Here is a 27,482-nt window from a genome sequence, read left to right as displayed (position 1 = left end):
TTTATCAATGGACAAATCTCAACACTTTATTCATCCCTTGGCAGGGAGAGGGGGCATTGGCCCAAGCTAGTCAGCCAGTTGGGTGGGGTGGCTGGGATATGTTTATCTAAAATCCAGAGAGTACATACAGCACTGCTCATGCAGAAACAGGAAGGGAAGCAATAAGTTAAAAGCTACATAAGTTATGAAAAAATAATATATATTTCGTATATCTCATATCCCCACTGAGGATTTGCTCCCTTGGAAACCAATAAATAGCCCGAGAGAAAGCAGCAGCGAGCACCCTCTTTGGGGACTTCAGGGATGAGTACATATAGCTGAGTTCCTGCTGACCAGGCTTGGAAGACCATCAGCGCCCCCCACAGGCCTGGAGGACCTTGAGGCCTAGGAGGGGCTGAGACCCTAAGGCACCCTGTCCTGGGAGATGAGAGGAGAGACAGGCTAGAAGAGGAGGTGAGGTGAGGGTGAGTAGAGGAGGGGAGGAGAGAGGTGGCTTGTGAAGTGGGAAGCTGCAGCTGGCAGGGTCCCCTGCAAACCCTAAAGGTGAGGCCAAGAGAAGGAAACCGGGCTGCTCCTGCCCACCCCAGATGTTGTGGGCTGCACGGTTTTCTCTTTGGTGGAGCTGTTTTAAGACTGTCATTGGGGCACCTCAGCCTGACCTCAAGGACTCCGAGAGGCTCCCAGACCTGCCTGGATTGTACCTCCTTCATGGCCCGATGGAGGCAGGCAGAGTGGGCATGGGGGGAAGAAGGGTCCAGGGGGAAAGAAGGATCCAGAGGGGGGAAAATGAAAGAGCTAGAAGCCCACAGGTGTGTGGTGTCCTGGGTTCCTCAGGGAATGCAAAAGAGAGGAGGGCCAGACTGGCCCAGTGGAGAGAATAGGGACCCCGAGAAGTGGGATTCCTGGGAAATGAGCCATGGCAGGGGTGGGGCTACGGGTCTCCAGGGCCTTTGTACCAGGGCCAGGGTTGAGGTGGGAGAGAACTGGGCTGGGGGCAGAGAACTCAGATCCCAGGCCCTGTGGGGAGCCCTGGAATGACAGGGAGGTGAAGAGAGGGTCTAGTTCTCCTGCCTCAGGTCAGACTGCCATCTGGCTTCTGCTCCCAGGGAGCTGGCCATGGCCAGCAGAGCTTCTGGAGTGGCTGGGGGTGGGGTGGGGGAGTTCTGTCTATAATCTCCTGGGAGGGACCAGAGAGAAAAGGGTTCAGGCCTCTGACCTCCAGGGCCTCCTCCCTCCACTCCCTAATACTGTCAGGTGTCTGGGAGCCCAAGTGCAGGAGAGCCAGGGGGTCCTCAACATCCCACCTCTGCAGGGACTCCAGATACAGGATAGGGCCTGAGTGGCCCTCTCAGCTCAGCCCAGAGCCTGGGCTGGAGGTGAGGGCAGCAGCCTCTGTTCTGAGATGGTGGCAAGGCAAGGCAAGGCTGGAGAGAGGAGTTGGGGGCAAGCACTGGACAAGGGACTGGAAGCACCTGGGTCTGAGCCCTGCACTGGAGGAGGAGCCTCAGAGGAGCAAGGAGGAGGACACAAACTGACCCCAAGTTCCAGTTTACCCAGCCAGGAAAACTTGTGGCCAGAAGGTGGGAAGGGGGACTGTGAGACATTGGCAGGGCGTGGAGCTGGGGATGCTCCACTCCACCCCGGCAACCCTCGAGAAGGCCGCCTCTGGCTGGAACCCTTCTTCTTTCTGTTCAGCATCCTGGTCTCATCTCCCCTTCCAACCTGGAGGCTCCAAGCTGCTTTCTTGAGTCCAGCTTAAGTCCCACCTGCTGCAGTGGGAGTGACCTGAGACTCTTGGGGTCCAGCTGTCTTAATCTGAGGCCTCAGACTCCTGGGAGAGGTACTTCTCTGACATTTCAGTGATTTTGATCACGGGCCCTCTGCGGTTCTTCTTCTTCCGGAAGGAGCCCTTGGAGTGGAGTGACTTGGAGGCAGCTATATGGGATACAAGGGGTGGGGGAGGGGAGGGGCTGGAGGTTTGGGAGCCACTTAAACAATACCTTTAGGGTCATGATCCCCTGCACCCTGTGCCTCCCCACCATGGGTTCTTGGGGCAGGTGGACTCACCAACTCTAGGCCTGGATTGCACAGCACTGACCACGGTGACTGAGGGCAAGTCCATTCTGTGTGGGAGGACATTGGGGGTATGTGAAGGGAGATGTGGCTTTAGTTCCCTTGGGATTGGGGACCTGGGGACTGGTAAGTGGAGGGGATTCTTGGTTGTCACTTGCAGCCTTGGATTTGCCCTATGGTATGACCCTGGTCTGCCGGCTCTCTTTGCTTGTCCCCTCTTTCTTCTGTATACATGGCTAATTTTCCTGAACACTTGTTGACAGGCATTTGCAGGCATCCTCATGTTAACCCTCCCTACTGCAGGAGAGCCATGTTTACCATCAGCCCAATTTTAAGATGGTAAATTTGAGAATTTAATTAATTGGACTGAGATCCCAGTAACTAGCTCAAGCTGGTCTGGAACCCAGGCTTGCCAGGCTCAGTGTGTCCTGCTGGAGGGGAGGCTGGCTCTGCCTGGCCTGGGCCTCCCTCAGCCCTCCCTCTCTCCAGCCCTGTCCTCACCGGCTCTCCTCGCCCTCCACCAGCTTGCGGTAGGTGGCGATCTCGATGTCCAGGGCCAGCTTGGTGTTCATCAGCTCCTGGTACTCGCGCAGCTGCCGCGCCATGTCCTGCTTGGCCTGCTGCAGGGCCCCCTCCAGTTGAGCCAGCTTGGCCTTGGCGTCCTGGAAGGCCAGCTCTCCTTGCTCCTCAGCTGCTTTGATGTTCTCCTCCAGTTTCAGGCACTGCACGCAGGACAGAGGGAGGGAGTTGGTGGGCACAGAGGGAGGGAGGAGCTGTCTGGGGCCACGAGTCACCTCTGTCCTCGGTGGCCTACATGTCTGTATGTGGGGCTAAGCAAGGTCATTTCTGGGTGGTAGCGCTTGCAATGCAACAAGAGGGTGTTCAGTGAGAGCTAAAAAGACCCTCTTCTAGGGTCAGAAGAGCTGCCTACAGGGTGGCACTTGCTGTGATGGCTTATCCTGGTTAGAAGCTGGGACTTAGGCTTCCAATCCCTTCTCTCTGATTGGTTGGTGAGGGATCTAGGGGTGGGCCCTGGGTGTACACTCAGGTTGCCCTCCTCTCCCATATGGCAGGCTGGGAAACCACAGAGGCACAGAGGCAACCTGCTCAGGGTCACTCAGTCAGGTCTTGCATGTACTGAGCGTGTGTGCGTGTGACCATGTGTCTCCCCGCTTTCCTCTCTGCTCCCACCCGCAGGGGTCCTGCAGATACTCACGTGGCTCTTGACCGAGAGGATCTGGGACCGGAGCTTCTGGATGCGCACATTGAGATCAGCGATCTCGCAGCGGCTGCTCTGGAGGCTGTTCCCAAACTCTGCCGAGCGGGCGGCTTGCTCTTCCAGCTGGAAGGGATGGAGGAAGTCATGTGAGGGGTCGTTCACTGTGGCCCTCCCAGCACCCCTCACCCTCATCCCCATCTCTCAGTCCTCCTCTGCAGCCCTACTTCATGCCTGACTCCCTCCTGCCCCACCATGTGCCTCTGGGTGGCCTCTGCTGGGCCACTCTTAGTGAACCCCAATAGCTGTCCCTGCCTCTGGCCTGGTGCTGCTGGGGGACAGCACCACCAATGACCTCCAGGAGGCCACAGACCATGGACTTCCCTCCTGGCCACTCCTCAGGGGCTGGCAGGTGCCCAGCTCCCATACCCGCTATGAAATGCCCACCCGTGCCTGCCCCACACGTCCCCACTGCCCTCTCGGAGAACCTGAGGATCTGGAGCTGAAAGTGAGCTCAGCCGTCTCTAGAACAGCCCTTCCTAGGGTCCAGAGGGAGCCATCCCCCCCACGTGGTCAGCCCCAAACCTGGCTGCGTGAGTACGCCTCGGCCTCCTCCAGGCTGCGGGCTGCGATGGCGTCATACTGGGCCTTCACCTCCTCCACGATGCCGCTCAGGTCGATGTGGCAGCGACTGTCCATGCCAACGGTCACTGACACATCCTTCACTTGGGCTACCAGGTCCTTCATCTCCTGGCAGGGCACAGATGTGGAGGGCTCAGGGCTGGTGGGGAGGGCACGAGGCCCCTTAGCCACCCACAGTCCCTTCGTCCCCAGAGGCAATGGAGAGTGAGGCTGTTCCCCTCCAGTCTCCCTGGAGAGGTCATTGAAAGAGACCCTCTCCTCAGCTCACTGCCCTCGGCCCACCTATGTAAAATGCTCCCTCTCTGAGCCGAGGGGAGGGCCAGGGAGGGGCTGGTGGTTCTAGAGGCCTTATTCCCTGTCTACCCACCATCGGCCCAGTTGCTCTCTTCCTGGCTGGGACACCCTCCTCCTGGCTGATGGGGAAAAGGCCCAGACTGGCAGCTGAGGCAGGTCTCTCTGCTTACTGTTTTGTCACCATGCTCTGTGGCAAGCAGTTCTGCATGCCCCTACCCTGGTCCTCACTGGGTGAGAAGCTCCCTGAGAACCGGGCAGAGCCAAGTTCACCTCTGGAACCCCACGTCTGGCAAGGGTTCTTGAATGCATGAGGGAATGGAGGATGGGGAGGGGCAGGGTGAGGCTAGAAGTGGGCCAATCTGCCCTCACCATCGCCTGACCTCTTTGAAAATGGGCCCAGCCTGTGAAAGGTGTTGCTGTGACTTTAGAGTCCCACCAGAGGCTCACTGCCCACTCCCCCTCTGGCTGAGGAAGCTGGCCCTAAAGCATGACAATATTTTGATCTCCTTCCGGTCTCCAGAGCCCTCTGGAAATGGCAAAACCCACCACTTCCCTGAGGCTCACCCCAGGCCAGACAGTGCTGAGTGCTGTCACATATCCTCCTGGGTCATGGAGGAGGACAGTGGGTGGTGGAGACGGCTGAGAGGGGCACACAGGGACCTAGGGCTCTGTCCTTGTTGTTCCTATTCTGCTTTCATGAAGGGTCAAGGCCTGGAGCGGAAGCCTTCTCTGGTGTCTTCCTGGGCCCAGGCCAGCTTTCTATGGCCCTGGCCTGCCAGCCTCAGGCTCAGGGGTGCATAGGGAAGCAAATGGGAACAGGGGTCTGCACAGAGGTTGCAAGGTGTCACCCTGAGCCTGGGCTGCTTCCCCTGGGACACTGAACAACAGGCTGGGCTTGGCAGGGCCTCAGTGTGGGAGGGAGGAGTGGGGGTGTGTAAACAGAGCATCGCAACCAGCATGTGCAGAAGGCGGGAGTCAGTTGGCCAAAGGGCCTCAGGGAGGCAGGGAGTTGCCAGGCAGAAGGGGGAGTGGCACTGGGCTCATTGCAGGCATGGGTCATGGGCCCACAGTCTACCTTGACCTCTAATTCAGTCATCACATTTCAGTCAGTATTCCCAAACCGCTGATGGCCTCAAAAATATTTAAAACTCTGAATCAGGATCCAAACAAGGTCTGTACCTTGTCATTGGTCCACATGACCCCAAGTTTCTTTCTTTCTTTTTTGGTACTAGGAATTGAATTCAGGGGCTCTCAAACTACTGAGCCACATCCCCAGCCCTTTCTTGTATTTTATTTACAGACAGGGTCTCACTGAGTTGCTTAGTGCCTCTCTAAGTTGCTGAGGCTGACTTTGAACTCTTGATCCTCCTGCCTCCTGAGCCACTGGGATTACAGGTGTGTGCCACCGCACTTGGTTCCCAAGTTTCTTTTAACCTACTAACACCCCTCCATTTCTCTGTTTCCTTGTAATTTTTCTTATTGGAACAGGATTGTCTGCCTTGAGACTGTTCCCCACAGTCTGGATTTTTCTAATTGTACCCGTGACCATGTTTGACATGTCCCCCACTTTGTATTAGCAGCTGGATCTGGAGGTTGGCTCTGGTCCAGGCTCAGCCATTTAGCCTGTGGTTGCATTCTGACCCTGGCACCTGACTTTTGGGACCCCACATTTCCATTATGGTTAAGTTATGGTGGATCCTCTGGCTTCTGTCCCTGTCGGGGGCTGATACTTCCAATCCATGACTTGTATCTTGGGGTTGTATCTAGGGATTAAGTATCTAGACACATGACTTATATCTAGGGACTAAGTAGATTCAGACAGGTTATGTGGGCAGCCATGAAGGATACCCTTTCCATCTGCTCACCTGCCATCTCTGCCCACCAGCACCTCTTGGGGACAAGGAGGGACTTCTGGAAAAGATAGCTTAGGTGGTGGCAGTCATTGTGAAGACCCTCTCGGGTATCCTGCCTTTGTCCTGAGCTCAGTGGCTAGCTGCCCTTTGGGGTCTCCTGCTGGGGGGTTTTGGTTAGTCTTCCAATAAACTTAACAGAAGCCTCTGGGCAGAGGCAGGCTAAGAGGCCAGCCCAGAACAAGGCTGAAAGTCACTGCAGACCCATGCTGCCCCTCTACTGCCCCTCTACTGCTCAGTATTCTTGTAACATGTCTTTTTTTTTTTTTTTTGAGATGGGGCCTCATTATGTTGCCCAGGGTAGCCTTGAACTCCTGGGCCCAAGCAATCCTCCTGCCTCAGTCTCCTGAGTAGCTGGAACTCCAGGTATAGACCATTGGGCCCAGCTATCCCCCAACACTTATGACATGGAACCATCATGTTGGCAGGCGTGCCTAAGGGCAGATGAAGTTCCTTGGTAGAAGCATAATGAAGGTCAGTGAGCAGGGGATCCTGGACAGAACCCCAGCAGCACTTCCAGACCAGGACCAGGACCAATTTGCCTTTTGATGTGGCTCAGAAAAAGGCCAGGCCACAGGACTGGGTTGGTGGTTCAGTGGTAGAGAGCTTGCCTAGCATGTGTGAGGCACTGGGTTCGATCCTCAGCACCACATAAAAATAAATAAAGGTATGTGTCCACCCACAAGTAAAAAATAAATGTTTAAACAAACAAACAAAAAACAGCCATGCCACTTCCAAGAGATGCTTTAGGGGATTGCCCTGTCAGGGAGAAGGGATCTGCAAATCACAGCTGATAGAACAGCCTCAGAGCCTTTCTGAAAGAGGCAGGCTTGGCAGGAGTGTGGTAAACGGAAGTAGGAAATGGAGTCAGAATATCTGCAGACCCGTCTGGACATGCTGGCCTCTGCCAAGAGCAGAAGGTATAACAATGCTTGCCTGTGTGGTGTGAAGGTGCCACCTTGGGATGGGCCCCCAGCACCACAAAGTTGGCAAGAATTAAGCCAAGGTACAGGTTAGGGCCTGAGAAGACTACTGTATGTATGTGACCACCCTCAGAGGGTTTCCCACTGCAGGCTAGATGGTGACACTCATGGGGTAACTTAGTGCTGATTAGCAAAATGTAGCACTTAAGCACACTGGACTCTGAATACTACCACCTCTTATTAATTAGGTAACCCTGGTCAAGTTTTTAAACCTCTCTGAGTCTCTGTTTTTTGTCTGTGAAATGGGTATAATTATAGAACTGAAACCAGCTAACGTTTATGAAATGTTTGCCATGTGCCAGCTACTGTTCTAAGTTCTTTAGGATCTATTAAAAAATAAATCCTTACGACAGCCTGGAGGGGTAGTGCTATTCTTCTTCCTATTTTAATGATGGAGATGTTGAGTCAGAGAGTGAGATTAAGACAATCTGGTCTGATTCACCTGCCATGTTTACTATGCCAGGATTCAAGTCCAAGCCGCTCGAATATCCGTGCTTACTTAATCATTAGCCCTCATTCAGACTTGCTGGAGAGGATTAACTGAGATTAAGTCGGGAAAGCTCAGAACACAATACCTGGGCTGTAGTAGGTGCTCAATAGATAGCAACTACAGAGTCTATTGCTGTAACTGGTAAAGGTGACAGAGCTGAACAACAGGTCCAGGGGCAAAGCAGCCTATGCCTGGAGTGGCCACCCTGCCCATGCCATTTAGACAGTACTGTTCCTTCTGCAGGGATCTACCTGCTGGGAGGGGAGCCTGGCTGCAGGAGGTTGTCAACAGATTCCACAGTTAATCTCTCTGGAACTATAGCTCATGGGTGGGGCAGGCAGTGATCATGCTGGATGGATCCAAGTCCCCAGTGCACAAGGGAGCTGGAATGTTCTGCCAGAGCTGAGCAGAATGTGGACTTCTGCCAGCCCAGGGTCCTCTCACCCTGCCAGCTCTTGTCCCTGGAGGGGAGGGGCAGAGGGTGCAGAGAAGGCTGCAGTGTGCAGATGAGGCCCTGAGCAGATCATGTCATGGGGTCCTGCCCTGGGCTGGGAAGGGTTTTGCAGGTGTCCCTGTGTTGGGGGAGGGGAAGGCTGCTTTCTGGGGTATGGGATGGGCCTGGACAGCAATGCTTTTCTGATCTGATACAAACTAGAGTGGCCGGCCTTCTGGGGATACTCGGGTGCTGCCATGTTTTTCTGTAGCTGGCACATGCCTGTGCTTAGACTTGCTCCGTCCAGCTGTCATAGGTGGTGCTGAGCACTGGAATGTGGCTAGTATAAACTGAGATAGACTGTAATTGTAAAAAATGCACCAGATGTTGAATATTTAGTATGAGACAAAGGATATAAGATAGCCCACTTTTTTTATATTGATTACAGATTGAAATAATCATATTTTGGCTATATTGGGTTGAAATACTATTAAAATTTTTTGTTTCTTTTTAAAAAAATGTGGCTACTAGAAAACTTAGATATGGATCCTCTTCTAGTTCTGTTAGTGCTGTCTAGAGACCCACTGGGGTGGGGGATCTTTTTGGCAAATGGTCAGTGTTTTCCTCCTCACACTCAAGTGGAAAAGGGAGGGAAACACAGAACTTGTACCCCAAAGTCAACTTGCTACCTTGCTGCTTCCCAAAGTGACAATAACTGCTATCCAGTGGCCCCTCTCTATCCACGGGTTCCACATCTGAGGATTCGACCAACCATGGATGGAAAAATTGAACAGGTACAGACTTTTTTCCTGGCCATTATTCTCTAAAACAATACAGTGGAGCAACTACTATTGACACAGCACTGACATAGCATTATGTCTCCTAAGCAATCTAGGAATGGAAGGTTGTGGAAGGATGTGTTGTTATGTGCAGATGCTATGCCCTGTTAAATGAAGAACTGAATGTCCAGGGGCTGGGGATGTGCCTAGATCCTGGAACCAATTCCCTGAGGACACTGAGGGGCAGCTGTGATTCATGGTCACCTTCACTGTAGTCCCTGCTCCACAGCAGTCTTCTCAAGGTACAAACGGCACCCAACCCCCTGCACTGCCCCACCCCAGTGCCCATCACACTCAGATAAGGTCAAACTCTGTCTCAGAGTCCAGGATCCTGGATGAGCCCACCTGCTGGTTCTCCCTGACTTCCCACTCTGCCCTTCTGAAGTGACCACAGTGACTTCCTTCTCTCCCTTTAGTCACGAGCTCACTCCTGCCTTAGAAACTTCGCACAGCTCTTCCACTGGTGTGGACCTCCCTGTCATTGGGTCTTGGCTTGATTGTACCTCCTCAGAGAGGGCCCCTGGCCATAGCTCTGAAGGTCCTCTCCCCCAGCACTGTTGGGTCACCAGCTTCTTGGCAACCTGCCCTTAATGCCCTCCTGAGTGATCTCCCTCAGGGGCTTGTTCTTTTGCATGTCACCTGTCTCCTCTGACCTAGGTGGAGCCCTCCTGGTGAGGAGGGACTTCTCTGTCTTACTCAGGCTGTGGGGGTAATGCTGGCGCCCAGTCGGCATGCCACAAATACTTGTCTAATGGACAAGTGGGCTGAGCCTGCAGCACAACTCCACTACTGCTCAGTTACTCTTCCATTTTGCAGATGAGGATCCTGAGGCACAGAGAGGAGAAACAGGACGCTCACAGTTACAGAAGGGGTAAGCAAGGCTGAGTCAGGATCGGGGCCTTGCTTAGGGCTTGAACATGGAGCTTGCTGAGAGCAGGGGTGAGCAAAAATTTGGAAATGCTGGCTGATGTCTGCCAGGCCCTGCACCAGCCAGCAGAGTTTGGGCAAAGGGGCTCTCAGTCAACTTCTCAAGCCAGCTGGTGGGAGCCCTGCTCAGTCCCACAGGGCTTGCCGTGGCTGGGCAGGGCTCTCCTGGATAGGACACTTGCAGGGCTCTGATATGGGTGGGCCTGCAAGGGCTACCTTCCTGCTGCTCCCAAGGGAGACGGTATTCTCTCTGCTGTGCTATGTGCCATGGGAACAAACAGGTCTCAGTCCCACAGAGGCCCCAGGGGGCATGGAACCTGCTGGAAGGAACCGGGCCCATGCATAGATACAAGGTCTCACTTCCCTGTCCACAGGATGAGGCCATGAAGCTGTGGTCAGCAGCCCATGGGGTCCACAGCAGAACATTCTGATTGTGATGGTGACTTTGATCTCTGCTCTGATCTTAACTTGAGTGCCACAGCTTGGCATCTGCAATGTGTGGCACCCAGTCTGCAGAGCCCTGTCAACCCCAGAAGTAATTCTGCCCACTCTTAGCTCAACCAAAGACACTTGTGGAAGGGCCTGTTGGTGCAGAAGTGTCACCTCTATAACTCAGACCCCTGAAAGAGGTGAGCTGGAGAGGAGGAACCCTGCAGGCACCGTGCAGAGGAGGGGCAGCATCTGGGAGCCGGCAGCAGGGCCATCTGATGACTGGACTGGTGGCACCAGAGGCCTTGCTGGGCCACTGTCCACTCAGGCTTAGCTGAAGACTCAGGAGACAAACGAGAATGTATTCTAGAGGCTCCTTCATCTGCACTGGTTGGATCATCTTTGTTCTGGCAGAAGCCAACTGTGAGTCCTCCCTGTTTAGCCCCAAAGGGGGAAGGTGAAATGCAAACCCAACAAAGCTAGAACTGGGGGTCCTTGTGGTTTAGGCTGCAGGGATTAAAGAGAGAGCAGTCCAAACGGAAATGTTATTTGAGGGCCTTGGACTGAGGCCAGCCTCCTGATCTTTGCCCGAAGCATCTGGTCCCCATACCTTTGACACTCCGGCACACAGAGAAATAAGGTTCTCCCTGAGAGAGGGGGCTTTGGGGCACCTACCCATGTTCCATGAAACGAGTGGCAAGGAGACATGCAGGACGATTGACATCAGGACAGGAAGGAGCATGGGACATTGTTATGTCTGTGGTTGGACCTCTCGGCTGTTGGAGGCTCCCTACCTCTGGATATCCTCCCATTCCCTGCACCCCTTGCCTGTGGCACTCAGCTCTTAGCTCGACAGGATGTGAGCCCCTTCTCACTCACCTGTTCATAGATGGTTCTCATCAGCTCCATGAAGCTCTGTAGGCCTTTTAACTTGGTTTCCAGTTCAGTCCGTCGAAGACACTCAGCATCCAGGTCCTGGGGTTGGGAGCAGCGGTGAGAGATGGAGAGATGCTTGGGTTCCAGGCAGGACTGGGTAGGGGAACTTAGCTTCCTGGGTGAGAGTGTGGGGAGGTGATTCCCAGAGGAGATCTGGCTCAGAGCTTGGGTAAAGGGGCCAGGTGGGGACTAGAGTATCTCTCTGTCCCTGGGTCCTGGGACTTAAGCCCTTGGGGGCTTTGCTTGGGCACAGAGGTGATTCTGAGGGAAAGAGGGTGGGGGCCCATGAGGAAGGAGCCCTGGGGCGGGCTGGGCAGGCTACCTTCTTCAGCTGGACAAAGGTGAACTCCAGGTCTGTACGCTTGGAGATCTCGTCCTCATACCTGCGAGGGGGTGGTGGGGAGGGAGGAACTGCTTAACTGAATGTGGCGAGAGCTTGGGGTTGGTTAATTTCCTTTGGATGGGGCTCAGGGCCTCACCCTACTCAGTGCCTGTGCCAATTAGAAAAGCAGCCCATCCTTCAGGTGTCTTCTGTGACATGTCCCCACCTTCCTGGGACTACTCAGTTTTTTCCCACTAGCTCCTGTCCCTTCCTGGTTCTGCTGCATGATCACCTCCTCCAGGAAGCCTCTCCTGACTGTAGCCCTTTCTCATGCCCTGAGAATCTCAGGTTCAGACAAGCTGTGCTTCAGGATGGAGTCGTCCCCAGGCTCCCGCTCACAGCTCCCTCTCTCCCACCTCTGCTCCCTCCCTGCAGCCCCACCCTTCTTCCCTCTGCTTTTTGAGACAGTGGGAGGCCATCATGTTCCCTCCAAAGGGAGGATGGAAAGAGGGTATTTTTGGACAAGGAACTTCCCCACCCCCACTTGGCAGCTTCCTCATCTAGGGGTGTCTGTGCAGTGGCCGACAGCATCAGAGCTCTCTTCTCTGTCAAGGCCACCTCATGTTGGCAACAAGAATCACATTGCAAATGAGTGTGGTGGCACATGCCTATAATCCCATCAGTTTGGGAGGCTGAGGCAGGAGGATCACAAATTCAAAGCCAGCCTCAGCAAAAGTGAGGCACTAAGCAACTTAGTGAGACCCTGTCTCTAAATAAAATACAAATAGGCCTGGGGATGTGGCTCAGGGTTGAGTGCCCCTGAATTCAATACCTGGTACCAAAAAAAAAAAAAATCCTATTGCTCCAGGGGACAGGATTCTTCCATCCCTGACCTGACCCTCTTCCTCCAATCAAGATGTTTGTCTTGGCCATCTGGGTTGGTAGTGTCTGCTGACAGCCCCTGCGGGCCCTAGCATACACAGGATTATGTGGCTTCTTCCATCTTCCCTCCCCTCTAGGGAAAGCCTGAATCAGGGGCAGCTCTCAGTTCAGCCACCTGCCACCTGCCCCAGTCCCTGACTTCATAGCCAGGATGGTGTTATCCATGGCCTGTGACTGCTGGCTGGACCTGCCACACCGCCATGCCTTCCTGTTCACCAGCCACCCGGGGAGCTGAGGAGAGTGGACCTCAGGGTGGTGAGGACCCACAGGGCACTTAGGTCTCTGGATCTCAGGGTGCTGGGTGCACAGGCTGTCCCTGGCCATGCCTTAGCTTCCAAGAATCTGTGAGACGCTCTAGGATGTAGGTCACAGGGGCTGGGCAGAGAGGTGGGCCAGGATAACAAATGTCCACAAACACCCTGACGAGAGATGGGTGTGACTGGTGCCCTGGGCCACCTCCTTCCTGTGCTGGGTGCCCTCTACAGCCTCCCCTATGACCCTCAGAGCCCCAGCTTGGGAGGTCCTATGGGTCATTTTTTTTTTTTTTTTTGTGGTGCTAGGGAATGAACTCAGGCCCTGTGCATGCAGGGCAAGCACTCTACCAACTGAGCTACATCCCCAGCCCTCTATGGTTCCCATTTGACAGATGAAGAAACAGGCTCAGAGAAGGGCTGGGTGTGCTGGCTAAGCAGGGGCTCAAGTCCTGGCTTCCCTGATGACTTGCTGTGTGGCCTTGGGTAGGCTACTGTGTGTGTGCCTTAGTCATGATAATGGAGATGTTGTGAAGACCCAAAAGGTTAGGACACAGTGTTCCCAGCAGAGCCTGGCACTCAGGAAACTCCAAGGCTTGGCCCCTCCATCTTGGTCTCTCCCATCCTCAGACAGAAGCCTCCAGAAGCCTCACTGTGGAACCAGAGTGGCTCTGTAGACCTCTGGCAGATCATCAGGGATGGGCTAACTTGAACAGGCTTCCCCCTGAAATCTGGGGGAGTCTGAGGACCTCCAAGGCCTGGGGGTGCTGAGCCCTCCCCCATCCTTTCTGGATAGCAAAGTCCTGCCTGCCTAGGGGCAGGATTTGGGGGACAGCAGTCTTGGGGGGCCCAGGTATCTCACCCCTCTCTGCCCTTTCCTTCCTCCCCACCAGAGGTCCCCATCATCCACCCTCTGACCTTCACCTGTCCCATGAAGTAATTCCTATTGCTTGGAGCCTGCTGACTTATTTGTCAACTATGTCCCTTGAAAAACCTTAGGAGGGGATCTTAGGCCTTGGACTGGGAGCACTGGGTCTCACCCGCCTCCCACCCCCTTGAAGATGTCCTTGCTGGGGGAGTTGGGAGGTAATGGGTATTTCCAGGCCATTCCTTGCAGATCTGCCAAGAGAGGCCACCAAGGACCGTGGAGAACATATACAGGGGAGTATAGTGACTCTCTTGCCAGAAAAGGACACAGGAAGTATGGGAACCTGAGGACACTCCTCATGGCCTGTTTCCTAGGCTGGGCTTGCCCTGGCCCTTCATGGCCTGGCCAGGGGAGGCTGCTGGCACAGCAGGTGCACTGGGCTGAGGCCAGACACTGGGTTCCTGTCTGAGGCTAGTTCCTAGTCCCCCTGAGGCTATCACTGGGTCATCCCCAGTCTGTCTGAATTAGAAAGAAAGGGGGTGTGTGACCCACCTCAGCTCTCACAGCCTGATGCTCAACTGATCTCAGCCCCTCAATGGTCTGCTGTTGTCATTAAGCAGCTTTCACAACTGTAGGCGGTGTCCCTGAGTCACTTACTGTGTGGGCTTGGGCAAGTCGCTTCCCCTTGCTGGGCCTTGGCTTTGTCCTTAGCAAATAGAAAAGTTAGATGATCTAATCCTTGGGGTCCCTGCTACCTCCAGGCCCTTGAAAGTCTCTCTCCCCATAGAGGCTTAGGTGACACCTTATCCCCAATTTCCCCCTATTTCTCTGCCAGTCTGCCAGCTCCCAGCTCCCAAACCCGTTCTCAGGCTTGTCACACCTGCACCCCTCTCCCTGGTAACTTGTTTATTTCTGGGAGCAAGGCTGATCTCATCGCCTGGAGAGGCCAGGCACAGCCCCTCCCTGCTAGGGCTCCACCTGGCGTCGCCTGCCTCCTGGAGGCCCCAGGCTCTGCACAGCTAGGCTGCAGCTCCCTGGCTCTGGCCTGCAGACCCAGGAACCTTGCCACCAGACCCAGTTTTCTCCTCTGCCTACTGAAGTGGGTTTCCTATCCAGAGAGGAACAAGAAGAAGCCCTGAGCCTAATCTGTAAGTCAGACAGCAGGCGGATGGAAACAAGGCAGCAGGCCAGGCAGGGGCTGAGCCAGATGAAAACAACGGGTGGTGTTTGTACAGGACTCCCAGCTCCACCGTGCTCCCACAGACACCACCTGGCTGGGCTGCTGGGAGAGCCTGTGCGTGGCAAGCGGAGTTGTGGGCTTAGCATGTGTGGCCACGTGCCTGAGGACAAACCCTGACCTCTCTGGGCCTCTGTTTGCTTCCTTATAAAAAGAGGACCCAACATCCCCATCCAGCTCTGCCATTCTCTGATCCTTTGAAGGTCAGAGACCAGTGAAATGGGTGGTGGATTCTGGAAACCGCCATGGCTCCATCAGATGCTGGGCAGTTGGACAGTTCAGAATGGACTATCAGATACCTGGGAGGGTAAGGCTCCAGGAGAGGCCCAGATTCCTGGCTTCCTGGACAGGCTGCCTCCCCACTAGTCCTGCCAGGATGGCTGCTCCAGAGAATGCAGGCCTGGCCACCAACTGACAGGACTTAGGGCTGGGCTGAGCTGAAGGGAGGGAGATGGGGGTCCAGCCATACTCCATCCTTCCCTCACCTTGACTGGGGGGACCTCAGAAAGAGAACAAGACCCAAGTTTAGGGGTATAGGAACATAGCCTCTCTGCTCTGCCTCAGCCTCCTTGTTCCTAAAGCCCTGCCCTTGATCTGGTCAGAGGGGGTCACCTGTCCACTAAGTCACCCAAGTGCCTATTCTGTCCTCCTAGACCACAGGCAGAAACTGGCTCTAGGCCAATTCAGTTCAGCAAACCCATGTCAAGCTCTGAGCTGGGGACTTCAGACTTCAAGGGCATGGAAAGCTGCCCTCATTATTCCCACACACCACACTGACCTCTTGTCCACCTCTGCCTGGCCTCAGGTTGGAATCAACCACCATCATTCCCATTTCACAGAGGAGGAAACTGAGGTTCAGGCATTAAGCCACTTACTCAAGGTCACAAAGCTCGTGAGGGTGGGGGAGGGGATTAATGGCCCACAGGGTCTAAAGGCCAGGACTGGGCCATAACCATTGGGAAGTACCGCCCACCCACTGTGGGTTGGCCTGTCTGTCTGTCCCACTAGGTTGCCAAAACATCTTGCTGGTGGGGACTGTGTTTTCTTTACTTCCCCCATTCTGGGGCCACCCTGATGCCTGGCAAATGTGACCTGTAGGGGATTGCATTTTTATTAAAATAAAACCCACCTTTCTGTCCCCTGCCTGTGCCTGGCTGCTTCCCCTCGTTTTTTTTCCATCCTACTGAGATTAAAATCCAAAGCCACACCCAAGCAGAAAGTCAGCTGTCTTTCTTCTGGTGACGTCATGTCCCGCCTCAGTTTGGTGTGGGGGCCCAGGCAAGCGTGTTTGCAAGGTGCACGTGGGGGCTGCTCAGGCCAGGGCTGTGGGTTGTGGTAGTACCCAGGGACCAGAGAGCACAGGGTCCAGCTGTGATCCAGCGCAAGAATGGCCTTGCTGTAAGGATCACCACAGGGGAGGGGTGGCTGCAGGGTCACTGCTGCATCCCTAGTATTTATAATGGCACCTGGCACGCGAGAGGCCCTCCATCAGTATGAATGTCTCCTAACTTTCTTTCCCCTTTCTCTGGCTTGAGTACGGCTTGGTCCCCACCCTCAGTCCCTGCCCATGGCTTCCCTAGGGTGCGCCGGGACCTACCTGATTCGAAACTCCTCCACCTTCTCCAGCACCTGCAGCAGGTTGGCCTCTAGCTGTCCCCGCTCCTGGCTCACTTTGCGCAGCTCCTCCTGCAGCCGCCCCTGGTACGCCTCGTAGTGGTGCCCCAGGTCGAAGGTGCCCGAGTCCTGGCCCTGCAGGAAGCTCCAGCGGGTCTCCAGCAGCTGGTTGCGCTGTTCCAGAGCCTGTACCTGGGAGGACAGGAGAGAGAAGAGCGGGCTAGGGCGGGGCCCATCTGGGGTGCCCCTGGGCCCCAGGGGGGCTTCCCGAGGTGGTGGTTCATCTGCCGCCGGCATGGCATCCACTCGGGCTGCTGGAGCATTCAGAGCGGCACCTCCAGTGACTGATTGTTCCAGCTACAGATGCTGAGATAAGAGAGAATGGAGGTGGAGCCAATTAGCAGAGGCTTCCTAGGGCAGGGCGCTTAGATGAGGGAGGGGGAACGAGCGCAGGCCGGGGGACTTCCTGGGCTGGCTTCTGCCTTCAGTTCCAGCCTGGTTGGCCTTGAGGATGAAGACCCCGAGGACTCTCAAGCTCCGGCTCCTATGGGGGCTCCTGTGCCCCATGACCCATAGCCGGGCCACCAGCAGGCTGTCAGAGTCCCTCCCCTGGTCCAGCCCAGCCTGGCCTGGGGCTTCCTCTGACCTCTTCTTTGCCCTGCTGCCCTCTCTGGGCTCAGCCGGTCTTGGCACTCTCCTGCCCACAGCCCCAGCCCTGCCTGCGCCCCTCCTCCCCGTGGATGCTCCCGGCAGCCCACCTGCAGGAAGCCCCCTCCCTCCAGCAGGACCTCAGTTTATCTGCTTCTCCTCTGTCCTGGCCACCTGTCAGCCTGGGATCGTCCCAGGACCTGGGTAGGCCACTGTGGTGGGAGGCATGCTCCTGGACGGTGGGCTGTGTTTTGTCTTGAGGACACGGTGACTGGTGGGCCAGTGATGCTCTGTATGAACACGAGCAAGCAGCTGGGTCCCTCCCACCCCTGCTGGAGCGGCTGGCCTGGCAGGGAGAGCTGCCAGCAGCTTTGGGCTCAGCTGATCTGTATTCTTCATTTACAGGGGGTGACTTGTCACAGAGTGATTGATGGCCAACCTTTCCCGACAGGCCCCACTACTGGCTGCTGCCCACCCTTTGCCTCCTCTCTGGCCACCCTGTGTACCTCCCCAGGTTTCCTGTTTCTCCCTGAGAGGCCTGGATGACCTTGGCAAGCTTGGATGACCTTGGCAAGCCCCCTTTGAACTTCACAGCAGGTAACAGCTGCAGGAGGACTGAGAGATGGCATTTGAGAGCTGCCTAGCTCCCATCTGTACTGGTAGGTTCTGCTTAAGCCTACTGCACGCTGTAGCTATAGCTAAACAGGTTCAGTAGGGATGGAGGTCAAGAGGGTTCTGCCCTGCTTTGTGTGTGTGAGAGGACGCGCTGGGGGGGGAGGTATCTGCTCACCCCACCTTCCCTCCGTTTTGACAAGCAAGAGTCCCATGTTGACACTGAGGGTGGGGTGGGAAGAGAGATGTGAGGTTCCTTCCTCCACCCACGAACAATAGAAAACCTTCACACCAGGAAGTTCTTCCTTTAATCTAACCCCAGTGCTCTGTGCTTCACCTCTAGTCTGCTGAGAGAGAGAGTGGCTGGCCAGTCCAGCCTGAGGGCACTTGTGGTCTTAGGGGATTAGGGGTAGCCTTCTGTCTCCCACTGTCCTTGGGAGAGTCTCTTGTTGTCTCAGTGGGTGGGGCTGGAATCTCACCTCCCACCCAGGTCCCTCTCTACAGAAAGGCTCCTCCCTCTAGGAACAAAGGCCTCCAGAGCGCCCTCAGAGGTGCCCGTCTTTCCACGCCCTCCCTCTCTCATCCTCCTCTCTGCTCTGGCTGAGCCCCCGCCTTTAGATCATGTAGGAGCTGGGAGAGCCAATGTCTGTCTCATCTGCCTCCCCATTTTTTTAAAAAATATTTTTTTTAATGGTAGATGGACACCATACCTTTATTTTATTTATTTATGTGTGGTGCTGACGATGGAACCCAGGGCCTCACACATGCTAGGCCACTGAACCCCAGCCCCAGCCCCCTGCCGCCCCATTTGGTAAACGAGGAAACCCAGGGCACAGGCTGTGGGGAGAGATGTTCTAGGGGGCACTGAGCAGCCTAAGCTGGAGCTCCTGCTGGTGCTGGGGACTGCCGTGGGGGAGGGCCACCTGGGGGGCTTCTGGTCCCCAAGCCCAGAGGGCAGCACCCCTGGAGGAGGCAGGTCCTATTCCTCTGGGGAGGGCATCAAGTCCCCTGCCTTCAGTCAAGGAGCCCCTGAGTGCTGGTCTCTGTTCTGCATTCAGACAGGGGGATGACTCCAGGGACTTCCTGTGGTCACCTAGGCCGTGGTCACCTAGGCCAGGGGAAGATATGGTCCCCTTGCCACTGGGTCCAGGCATTTCACCACTGCTCTCCATGGCCTCCTTCCCCCAGCCTCAGACAGTCCTTCTCTTGTCTACTCTGCCTCTCTTGCGCATGTGTGGAGCTATGAGGCCCAGCAGCAGCCCCTGCTGGGTGTGGACGCTGCCCTCTCTCCCTCACTCCTCTTGTTGCTACTTCTCAGCTCCCTGTCTCATGATGGGACCTTGCTAGTCCCTCCACTGGCAGGAGCTCAGGGCTACCTAGAGAGTAGAACAGTATTGAGCCATGGAATACAAAGCACAGAGAGGGTAAGTGGCTTACCCAAGGAAACACAGCTAACAAAGGGAAGAAACAACACTGCTTCAGGGCTTCTCTGCCAACCTGGAAGTCTACCTGACCCCCTACTCCTGCAGCACTCTGGTCTCTCTCTATGCCTCAGAGGGACTGGAAGGGGTGTGGAGTGGGTATCCCTTTTCCATCTCTTGGCTCCGAGCCCTCATCCTTTCACTGATCACAGCATCTTGGGAGGGGCCCTCCCTCCTCTGTTCTCCAGGGAATGAGTTCTAGGAGCTCCCTGGGCTAGGCCCATTTTATTTGATTTTTAGAATTTAACAGTTACAAAGCACTTGCCATGTGTCAAGTGTGTTCTAACTGCTTCTCGAAAATTATCCCATTTGGTGGACAAGCCCGTTCCACTGAAGTGCATTGAGGCACAGAGAGGTTAAGTAACGTGTCTGCTCTGGCTGATGACGCAGCTGGCCAGCTGTGGGGCCAGGATTTACACCTACTACGGTGCTCCACATTTCCCTCTCTTAATCGCTGCTGCATGTGCTAGAGCCCTCCCAGCCATTACTAGGGCTCCCTAGGACAGAGTCTCAGCAACCAGGGACCCCAAACCTGGCACCTCTATCTCCCTTCATCCTGCAGGAAGGACACCCCATCTCCTAACCCTTGAGGGTTGGGAGGCTCTGTTTCTGCTAAAGATCTCCGAGGGCATTGCCCTGGCCCTAAGGGCCCCTCCTGATGCCTACACTCGTTTGCTCTCACCCTGTCCCCACGCAGAGGCACAGGGTGACCTCAGCACTGGCACTGGAGGGAGAAAAGACATTTGAGGGAGAAAAGCCACCCAAGGGAGCCAAATTACATAGTCAGCTAAGCATTCCTTTTAAGGGATTAACTGGAGACCTGCCTCCTCCCCAGGGCAGAGGCTCTCTGAGGAAAGTCAGCCAGCAGCAGGGGCTCTGTGTACCCAGGGGTGTGGGAAGGGAGGTTTTTGCCTGGGTAGATGGCTCTTTCCGCTCCACTGAACCCCACTCTGGGCATCCAGATGTGGACCAAAAACCTCTGCTATAGGAACACGAATGGAGGAAGACAGGATTCCCACCTCAGAGACCCCTGGTTCTGTCTCATCAACCTGCATTTAAATCTAAACTGTACCATTTGCTGGTTGCTTGACCTTGGGCCAGTACTTTGACCTTCTCTGGCCCTTAGTTTCCTCATCTATCAGTTGGGGAAATAACAGCCACTGCTGTGTGGGTTCAATGTCGCTGCATTGCCAAGTACTCACTGAGGGCCTCGCACTAGCAGATGTTCCATGCATGCTACTGTTTTCCCTGCACCCCTCTCTGCAAGCTCCCATCTCATGGGGACAACTGGCCTGTGCAGAAGAACACAGAGTCAGAACCATGATGAGGGAAAGGACTGAGCTGAAGCAAAAGGCTGTTTTTTTTTCTTTCTTCTTCTTTTTTTAAACTGGGAGGATCAGAGAGATAGTTTTCCTCATCTGTGAAATGGGCATAAAATGATCTTCTTTTAGAGGGTTTTTGGGGGAAATAGAGATGCATATGTAAAGCACCCAGCACAATGCCCAGCACAGAGGGCACCAGTGCAGCTGTGGATATTGTGAAGGTTATTCTTGGGCAGCGCAGGAGGGAGCAGAGTTGGGAGGACTGGTCAGAAGTTTCTTGGAGATGAGTAATAGCAGGTTTGGGAGGTAAACAAGACTTCCTGAGGAACTCCTTTGCTCTGGGGGCAGAGATGGGTATGAGGACCCTAAACCAGCTATGCACGGTGGAGTCTAGGAAATGGGGAGAGTGGTATGGGGGACTGGCCCCTTCTACCCAGTTGGCTGCCTGCTGGCTGCCTACTTCTGACCCGAGGCATCCGTTCCTGCATTCCTATCTCCTGACTACCCAAGCTGCATCTCCCATCCCGCGCGCCCCAGCAGCAGCTTCCTTCCGGCAGAACCACACACCCCTGCCAGCTCTTCTGATTGGGGAAGCTAAGCAGAGTTGCGTTGAGAGAGATGCCGCAGGCCCAGAGGCTTGAGCGATGGACAAGAGTAGGACCTTCGGAGGTCATCTCCACGGTCCACTTGCCTGGAGGACTGCAGACCACGCCTCCACGAGCCTCCCAGGGAGGAGGCATTCCCTTGGTCAAGCTCAGGGCTCCTCTCTAGTTTGCTACGGGGGAAGGATGACCCCAGGCCACGAGCATGTTCTTATCCAGACATCGTCAGAGGCCATCCTGAAGTCCCTTTGCCCCCCCCCCCCCTCCGGGATGGACCACGACCTCCCTTCCTTTGTCCCTGCTCAGAGTTCGCCCGCCGCGTTAGCAATGCTGCCTCCCCATTGGCTGGGGGCAGGGGCGGGGCATGATGTCCAACGGGGGGGGGGGGGGGGAATAGAGCTCCGCCTCCTGCCCAGGCCTGGCGGTCCTTGGCTTTTGGTACCCCCTCCTACTTCTGCTCACCTTGCCAATCAGGGAGGCAAATTTGTCATTGAGGACCTTCATCTCCTCCTTCTCCTGGTTCTTCTGCTGCTGGATGGCTGGGTCCACTTTGAGGTCCAGGGGCACCAGCAGGCTGGGGTTCACGGTCACCTTCGGGATGGTGCCAGCTGGCCAGCAGCCTGTGAGGCTTCGGGAGCTGAAGCCCGGCACAGGGGGCCCGCAGCTGCCCCATCCTGACGTTCCAGGCCGGGGGCTGCCCGCTGGGGTCACCTCACAGCCGCTGAGGCTGCTGAAACCAACCACGCAGGACTGGCAGGCCATGGTGGCCCCCCGGCCTGGGAGCGGGAGGGCCCAGGGATGAGCGAGTGAGCCTGGGGTGGAGGAGGGCGGCAGGCGGCTGCCTCCTGTCGCAGCCAGGGCAAGCTGGGGACTGAGGTGCAAACACCTGTCGCACAGTGCTCATTACCTGCGGGAGGGCGGGACGCCTTCAGCCCGACCAACCTGTTAGATGACGTGTCGCTCTTGCTCCTCCCCCGCCACCACCACGCGCTCTCTCCCCAGCCCGGGATCTGCCTGGCTGAGAGGGCTGGTCCCCGCCAAGGGAGCAGGACCTGGCCTGGGGAGGGGGACAGGCTGGCTGGCTGGGTTGGGAGAGGGGAAGCAGCATGAAGAAGGTTTAATAGGAAGGTGAGAGAGAGAGAGAGAGAGAGAGAGAGAGAGAGAGAGAGAGAGAGAGAGAGAGAGAGAGAGAGAGAGAGAGAGAGAGAGAAACTGTCACCACCGAGCTCATGCATACCTAAGGGCTGACGTAACTGGGCTCACATACTTCTGGAAAAGATGAGGCAAGCCTGCTTCCAGAGCTCCCTAGTGTAGGGCAGCTGTCCTGGGCACCATGCCAGCCTGGCATCAGAAAACAGCACCTTTATTATTTATATTATTTTTTTCTAGCTGCCAAAGAGCCTCTCTGGTTTATCTTTCTCCCTTCCTTCCTGTCTTCGCTCATTACTGAGGACCTGCTAAGTGTACCCCTCTGTCTCGGGGCTGGAGGAAGAGATAGTCAAGGCCAGAGTCCTTGGCTTTGGGAAAGTTCGACTGGGTTCAAGACATCTTGGCTGCTCACTTCTCTTGGGACCTTGGGCCAGTTACTTGATTTTGTCCTCATTTGTAAATTGTGGATGAAAAGCCAGGTTGTGGGAAGGTCATCCTAGGCAGAGCCCTGGGTGGCCGCAGTACAGGGTGCTCATAGCTGAGACAGCCCGCATCGGGGCCCAGGGCTGTGAGAACACTTCCCTGCTGCCTCCATCTCCAGTTTCCCATTCCTTCTTCCTCACTTCTCCGGCTCCTTTGGCCTCTTTCATATTCAACAGGAAGGAGAATGAGAAGAAAACATTTGACCCCATGGAGTCTCCGTGGGACAGTAGAAGGTTCCCCAGCTGGTGCTTTTCCTGCCTTCCCCATGCATCCACTTCCAGGACATTGCCCGCTCTCTGGTCTAGCCTCTTCCTTCCTGGCCTGATGGCCTGGTGACCTGGTAGCTTGGTAGCTGTTTCTGTGTGTCCTCCCTGGACCTGACACACCACCCTTAAGCAGAGAGAGGCATGTCTCTGGGAGATGGTCAGAGATGGAGGGGTCTGTGCCCCGACTGGGACCATCAGAAGTCCTGAGGGGTTCTTGCTTGCCAAGTTGCATTGCCACCCTGGGCCTCTGCCCCCCATCCAGACCTCTTTCCCACAAGTGGCTCAATAGGACACATAAACTCGGGACTCTGCACCAAGTCTCTGATTCATCCGGATCCTGGATCCCAGGTTCTGTTCCTGGGTGGGTTGGTGAGGGACTTCTGGGTGACTGGGTATCTGCAACAGTATCTGTCTCCACTTCTGCCACCTGCTGCCCTACCCCACTCAACAGCCACTTGCAGGATCATCCCAGCTTCCCACCATCTTTACCCTGGCCTGGTATCAAAATGGCATGTGGTCAGACATAGCACCTTGATCTCCCCTCCCCTGCTCACCCCTGCATGCTCCGTGGGAGAAGGAGGGGGCAGGTAAAGGCATCTGGGCTCTGCCAAGGCCACAATAGCTGTGGATATGTCAGGCATGTCCCAAATATTCTCTTGGTCCTCACTACAACCACCACTTGAGGTAGATGCTTGAATTCATCACCCCTCCCTGCCACCATTTTCTAAGGAGAAGATGGGTGGGGTTAGGTGCCTGGTTCCAGGGCACACATTTTGTCAGTGATGGGTTTGGATGTAGAGATGTCTGGATTAGGGGCTCTTTCCCTTACCTTAGCTTCTAAGTTCTGGTAGAAAAGGGAGTTGGCTTGTCCTCAGCATTCAGCCTGAGTCAGGGTAGTCCCCTGCCTAATTCTCCTTCAGCTGGATGCCTAGCTCTCAGAAGTGTCTCCGTGCAGCTTAAATCTCCTATTTCTTTCTGACTTCCATTGGCCTCAGTCAGCTCCCGAGCATTGAGAAGTCACAGTTCATTGCCAAACCCCTAGTTTTTAGGCTAGCCTTTTGGGACTTGTCTCTGGGGACCAAGCATGATATGGCTTTTTCTGGGGGTGTGTGTGTGTCCTCATCTCTGTGGAAGAATGGAGGACATGGGACAGAGAAGAAGCAGCAGGTAGGTCCCCACATCTCTTTCCCGCTGTGCATGTCCTACCATCCCTTAGGAGGGATCTTCAACTGTCACAGCTCTGGCTGCCAAACAGGAACAGCAGCAGAAAATCCCCAAACAAACAAAACTCCATGGAACTGCCTAACCCTGCCTCCTTCTCCCTTCCCTTGCTCATCCCGTACCCTCTTTCCTCCCCTATCTCCACCCACACCTCCCTCTGCTACTTGGGGTTCATCTGATCTAGGCCACTGTCTCTGACCGGGGGTTCCTCTACCATAGTCCGTGGGATCTCCATCCTCACTGAGGATCTGAGATGACCCTTTTCTGGCCTTTGTAAGAAGCCTGACCACCTGGGGGTTCAGCAGAAATCCTGGGGGAGCTGGATTCTGGCTGCAGGCATCTCATACCTTCTGATACTCTGGTAGCCTGTCCTGGTTTGTTCTTGCATGGTTCAGGGACAGGAATCCTACTCTCCATCCCCCAAGTTTATACCTTTGACCTTGTTCTGTAAGTGGTGGCAATTCACAATTCTGCTCATTCAGGAGGCAGAGAGAGAGGACAGAGGAGAGTCAAGGGCTGTTCAGAGGCAAGGGACCTGGAGAAGTCTTGCCCTCCCAGAAGCCTCTGGGGCTTGCTCCTCTAGCAAGAGGGGCTTTCCAATTTTTTCTCCTTCTCCCACTTTTTCTCCATGGCTCCCTCCTGACCTCTGATCGTCTCTCTCCTGATCGTCTCTCTCTTTCTCCTCTGCCTCTCCTTCTTGCATTTTCTGTTGTCTAGCACTGACTTTCTCTTGTCTCCTGAAGCTTAGAGTCCTGGCTCCTCTGTCTCTCATCCCTGGGGAAAGAGAGGTGTTTGGATTTGTCTCTCCATGGCCCAGCTGACTGGCCCTGTGGAATGGCATCCCTGTGTCATAGTTTCAGTGCCTCCTCTTTGCCCTGCTCCCCATTTGGCCGGAGGCCTGGCCCATGGAGCGTGGGCCTCATAACGCAGGACAGTGAGACATATTTGCTGCATGAATGTTCTAGTGAGCACACGCCAGCCAGGCCCAGGCTCTTGGGCGGGATGCAATTCTTGGGGCAGAGGAGCCAGGAAAGAGTTTGGCATCTGCGGGATAAAAATCTTAGCCTCACACTAGTGCAGGATGGGAAGGAGGGCCTCTCCAGGAAGCTTTCCTGGTGAGCCTGCCCAGGTTCCTGTCCATCTCTCATTCTCTCTCGAGGTGTATTATCCACACCTTGATTATTAGCTGGGTCAGTGCCCTCTCCCTGATGAAGCTGGAAATGCCCAGCCTCCTTTCTCTGGATCTTCCCTGTGAGCAGGGCCATTAGGAAACTGCAGGAAGGAGACGTCCTGCCCAGGGGCCAAATCCTGGGAATGGGGCCTTTGGGCCTTTGAGTAACTGGGTTATGTGATGATAAGAATTTATGAGGGCCCCGGAGCTGGAGACTGGGGCGTTGAATGGAAGTTTGGGAAGGGAAGAGGCCCAGAAAGGGGAGACTAGCAGCAAGATGGGGAGATGAGGATTCCGCCACATGTGCTCCGGAGACAGGGAGAAGACGCCGACCTAAGGGACAGTGCCTGGGACCCCTCCCGGAGGGGGACAGTGGCATCAGGCCTGGAGGAAGAAGAGGGGTTGTCCAGGCAGGGAGGAAAAAGGTGTTTCAGGTTCAGGTAGCATCATGAGCTGGGAGGTGAGAAACTGTGTGGGATGTGGTGACAATGACGAGACCCAGTATTATTGGAGTGTTGGAAGTGCTGTGGAGCTCGGAGGAGCCCTTGGATGCTACACTCCCAGAGCCCTGCAGTGGCTCCCTGTGGCTTTTGGGAAGAAAAGATTCCTTGGAATGTCAAGTGAAGTCCTGTGCATTTGCTGCCCTTCTTCTCTACGTCCCCGGTCCTCTCTGCTTTCCTTCTCTCTGTACCCTTCCCTATCTTCCTCTCCCCACCTCCAAAGGCCACATCTTTGTGGACAGTGAAGTGGTGCCATGTGTCAGGGCTGGGCATTTTCATCATCAATATGATTTTATTGGATAGCACTAGTCTCTAAAGAAGGCCTCTGAGATGGGCCAGGAGGCTGTGTACTCCTGGAGGCTGTGACCTGATTCTAGACAGCATGGGGCAGTGGCAGGAGCTCTGGACCTGGAGTTAAGAGACCTGGTGTCTGGTCTGGGGCTCTGCCATTCACCTGCTATGTGGTCTGGGGCCAAATGCTTGACTTCTCTGGGCCTCCAGGGCCTATAAAATCAGGTTATACTGAAGGATCATTGTTTTTCTTCTTTTTTTCCCCCATTTTGGTGCCATAAGTGTTCCTCAGACTGTCATCAACCCCCAGGCTATGCCAGGTACTCAGTTTCCACTGGGAACCAGGGCCCTCAGCCAAGCAGCCTGCTGCGGAGGTCGGGCGGGTGTGGGCCTTCTGTAATGAGGGCAGGCCTGGAGGGCCGGGGGGTGGGGGAGGTGAGCACAGGCTAATTGCACTTTCCCGTCTTCAGAGCACTTAGCCCAATTTGTAATTATTTATTGTTGGTTGTTTACGTGTTTATGTCTGTCTCCCTGGCCGAGCTCTGGGAGTATACAGGGTGGTGTGGGGTTTGTTCCTCAGTGTCCTGACACAGTGCTTGGCACCCAGTAGGTCCCTGATGACTAGTTCTTTCTGGAATGAGTAGAAGGCTGCCCTTTCACATAGGGCACTTGTATACCACGAGCTCTGGGATGCTATGGAGTGACAGACCCCGGGTGGGCTGTGGAGGAGTCAGGTACGGGAACATCCCACCTCAGAGGCAGGCTCTGGAGCCCCACCCCAGCCACTTCCAGATGAGCCCCAGTTGATATGGCTCCTCCATCTGGGGTGTCATGTGGACCTTTACCAATCAGCTCCTAGAGGCCTGTGTCCTTCCCCTTGGGCTCCTGCTCAGTGTCTGTGGGAACTCTGACGCCTTCCTGTCATAACCAAATAGTTTAGTAGGGGAAAAGAGTAGGAGAGTAAGGTGCCCCTGCAAAAGGAGGAAACAGAGGAACTCGGAGGCCCCAGTGGGTCTAGAGAGGAAAGAGATGTGCACCCAAAGCAGGGCAGGGGCTAAGTCAGAGCCCCCAGGCCCCTCTCCCTCACGATGAGACCCAGGAATGGAGTGTGGCGGTTCCCCTGGTCCAGGCCTAGGGCCAGCCTAGCCTCTCCAGGGAACCACAACCCATGCCCGGCTGTGTGGGTGCTGGGCTTATGCCAGCGGCATTTTGGCATGGCTGTCAGGCCTGCTTCTGGGTGGAGAGGAGCAGGAAGAAGGATTGCACAGGAGGAAACTGTCAGAAGGGCCCCACTTCCTCTGGCTGCTCCGTGCCTCCCAGCGAGGGCCAA

General features: G+C 55.3%; 1 protein-coding gene across 3 annotated transcripts; it reads right to left on the bottom strand.

Annotated features, from left to right (window-relative positions):
- Krt80 (keratin 80) lies at positions 1-22,267 on the bottom strand. 3 transcript variants are annotated; one of them, XM_005324983.5, is made up of 9 exons: positions 21,534-22,265; positions 16,390-16,598; positions 11,495-11,555; positions 11,116-11,211; positions 3,875-4,039; positions 3,290-3,415; positions 2,575-2,795; positions 2,068-2,123; positions 1-1,935 (listed from the first exon to the last, which is right to left on the bottom strand). In XM_005324983.5, the coding sequence occupies exons 1-9, from the start codon at positions 21,831-21,833 to the stop codon at positions 1,811-1,813; spliced, it is 1,359 nt and encodes a 452-aa protein (XP_005325040.1). In that variant the 5' UTR covers positions 21,834-22,265; the 3' UTR covers positions 1-1,810. The 3 variants fall into 3 exon arrangements, with proteins under 3 accessions (XP_005325040.1, XP_077870777.1, XP_077870778.1); XM_078014651.1 differs by having other exon boundaries at positions 1,864-1,988; positions 21,534-22,267; XM_078014652.1 differs by having other exon boundaries at positions 1,864-1,970; positions 21,534-22,267.
- Between the last annotated feature and the right edge of the window lie 5,215 nt (positions 22,268-27,482).

Source organism: Ictidomys tridecemlineatus, chromosome 6, assembly GCF_052094955.1.
Source record: "Ictidomys tridecemlineatus isolate mIctTri1 chromosome 6, mIctTri1.hap1, whole genome shotgun sequence".
Taxonomy (NCBI): domain Eukaryota; kingdom Metazoa; phylum Chordata; class Mammalia; order Rodentia; family Sciuridae; genus Ictidomys; species Ictidomys tridecemlineatus.
Note: the sequence above shows the minus strand (reverse complement) of the source record. Positions and strands in the feature narration are given on the sequence as shown.

Coding starts and splice junctions, on each gene's coding strand:
- Krt80 (XM_005324983.5), bottom strand. CDS start 21,833: ATGGCCTGCCAGTCCTGCGTGGTTGGTTTCAGCAGCCTCAGCGGCTGT. Junction 11,556..16,389: donor GTGGAGGAGTTTCGAATCAG/GTAGGTCCCGGC, acceptor ACCCCCTCGCAG/GTATGAGGACGAGATCTCCA. Junction 1,936..2,067: donor GCAATCCAGGCCTAGAGTTG/GTGAGTCCACCT, acceptor TATCCCATATAG/CTGCCTCCAAGTCACTCCAC.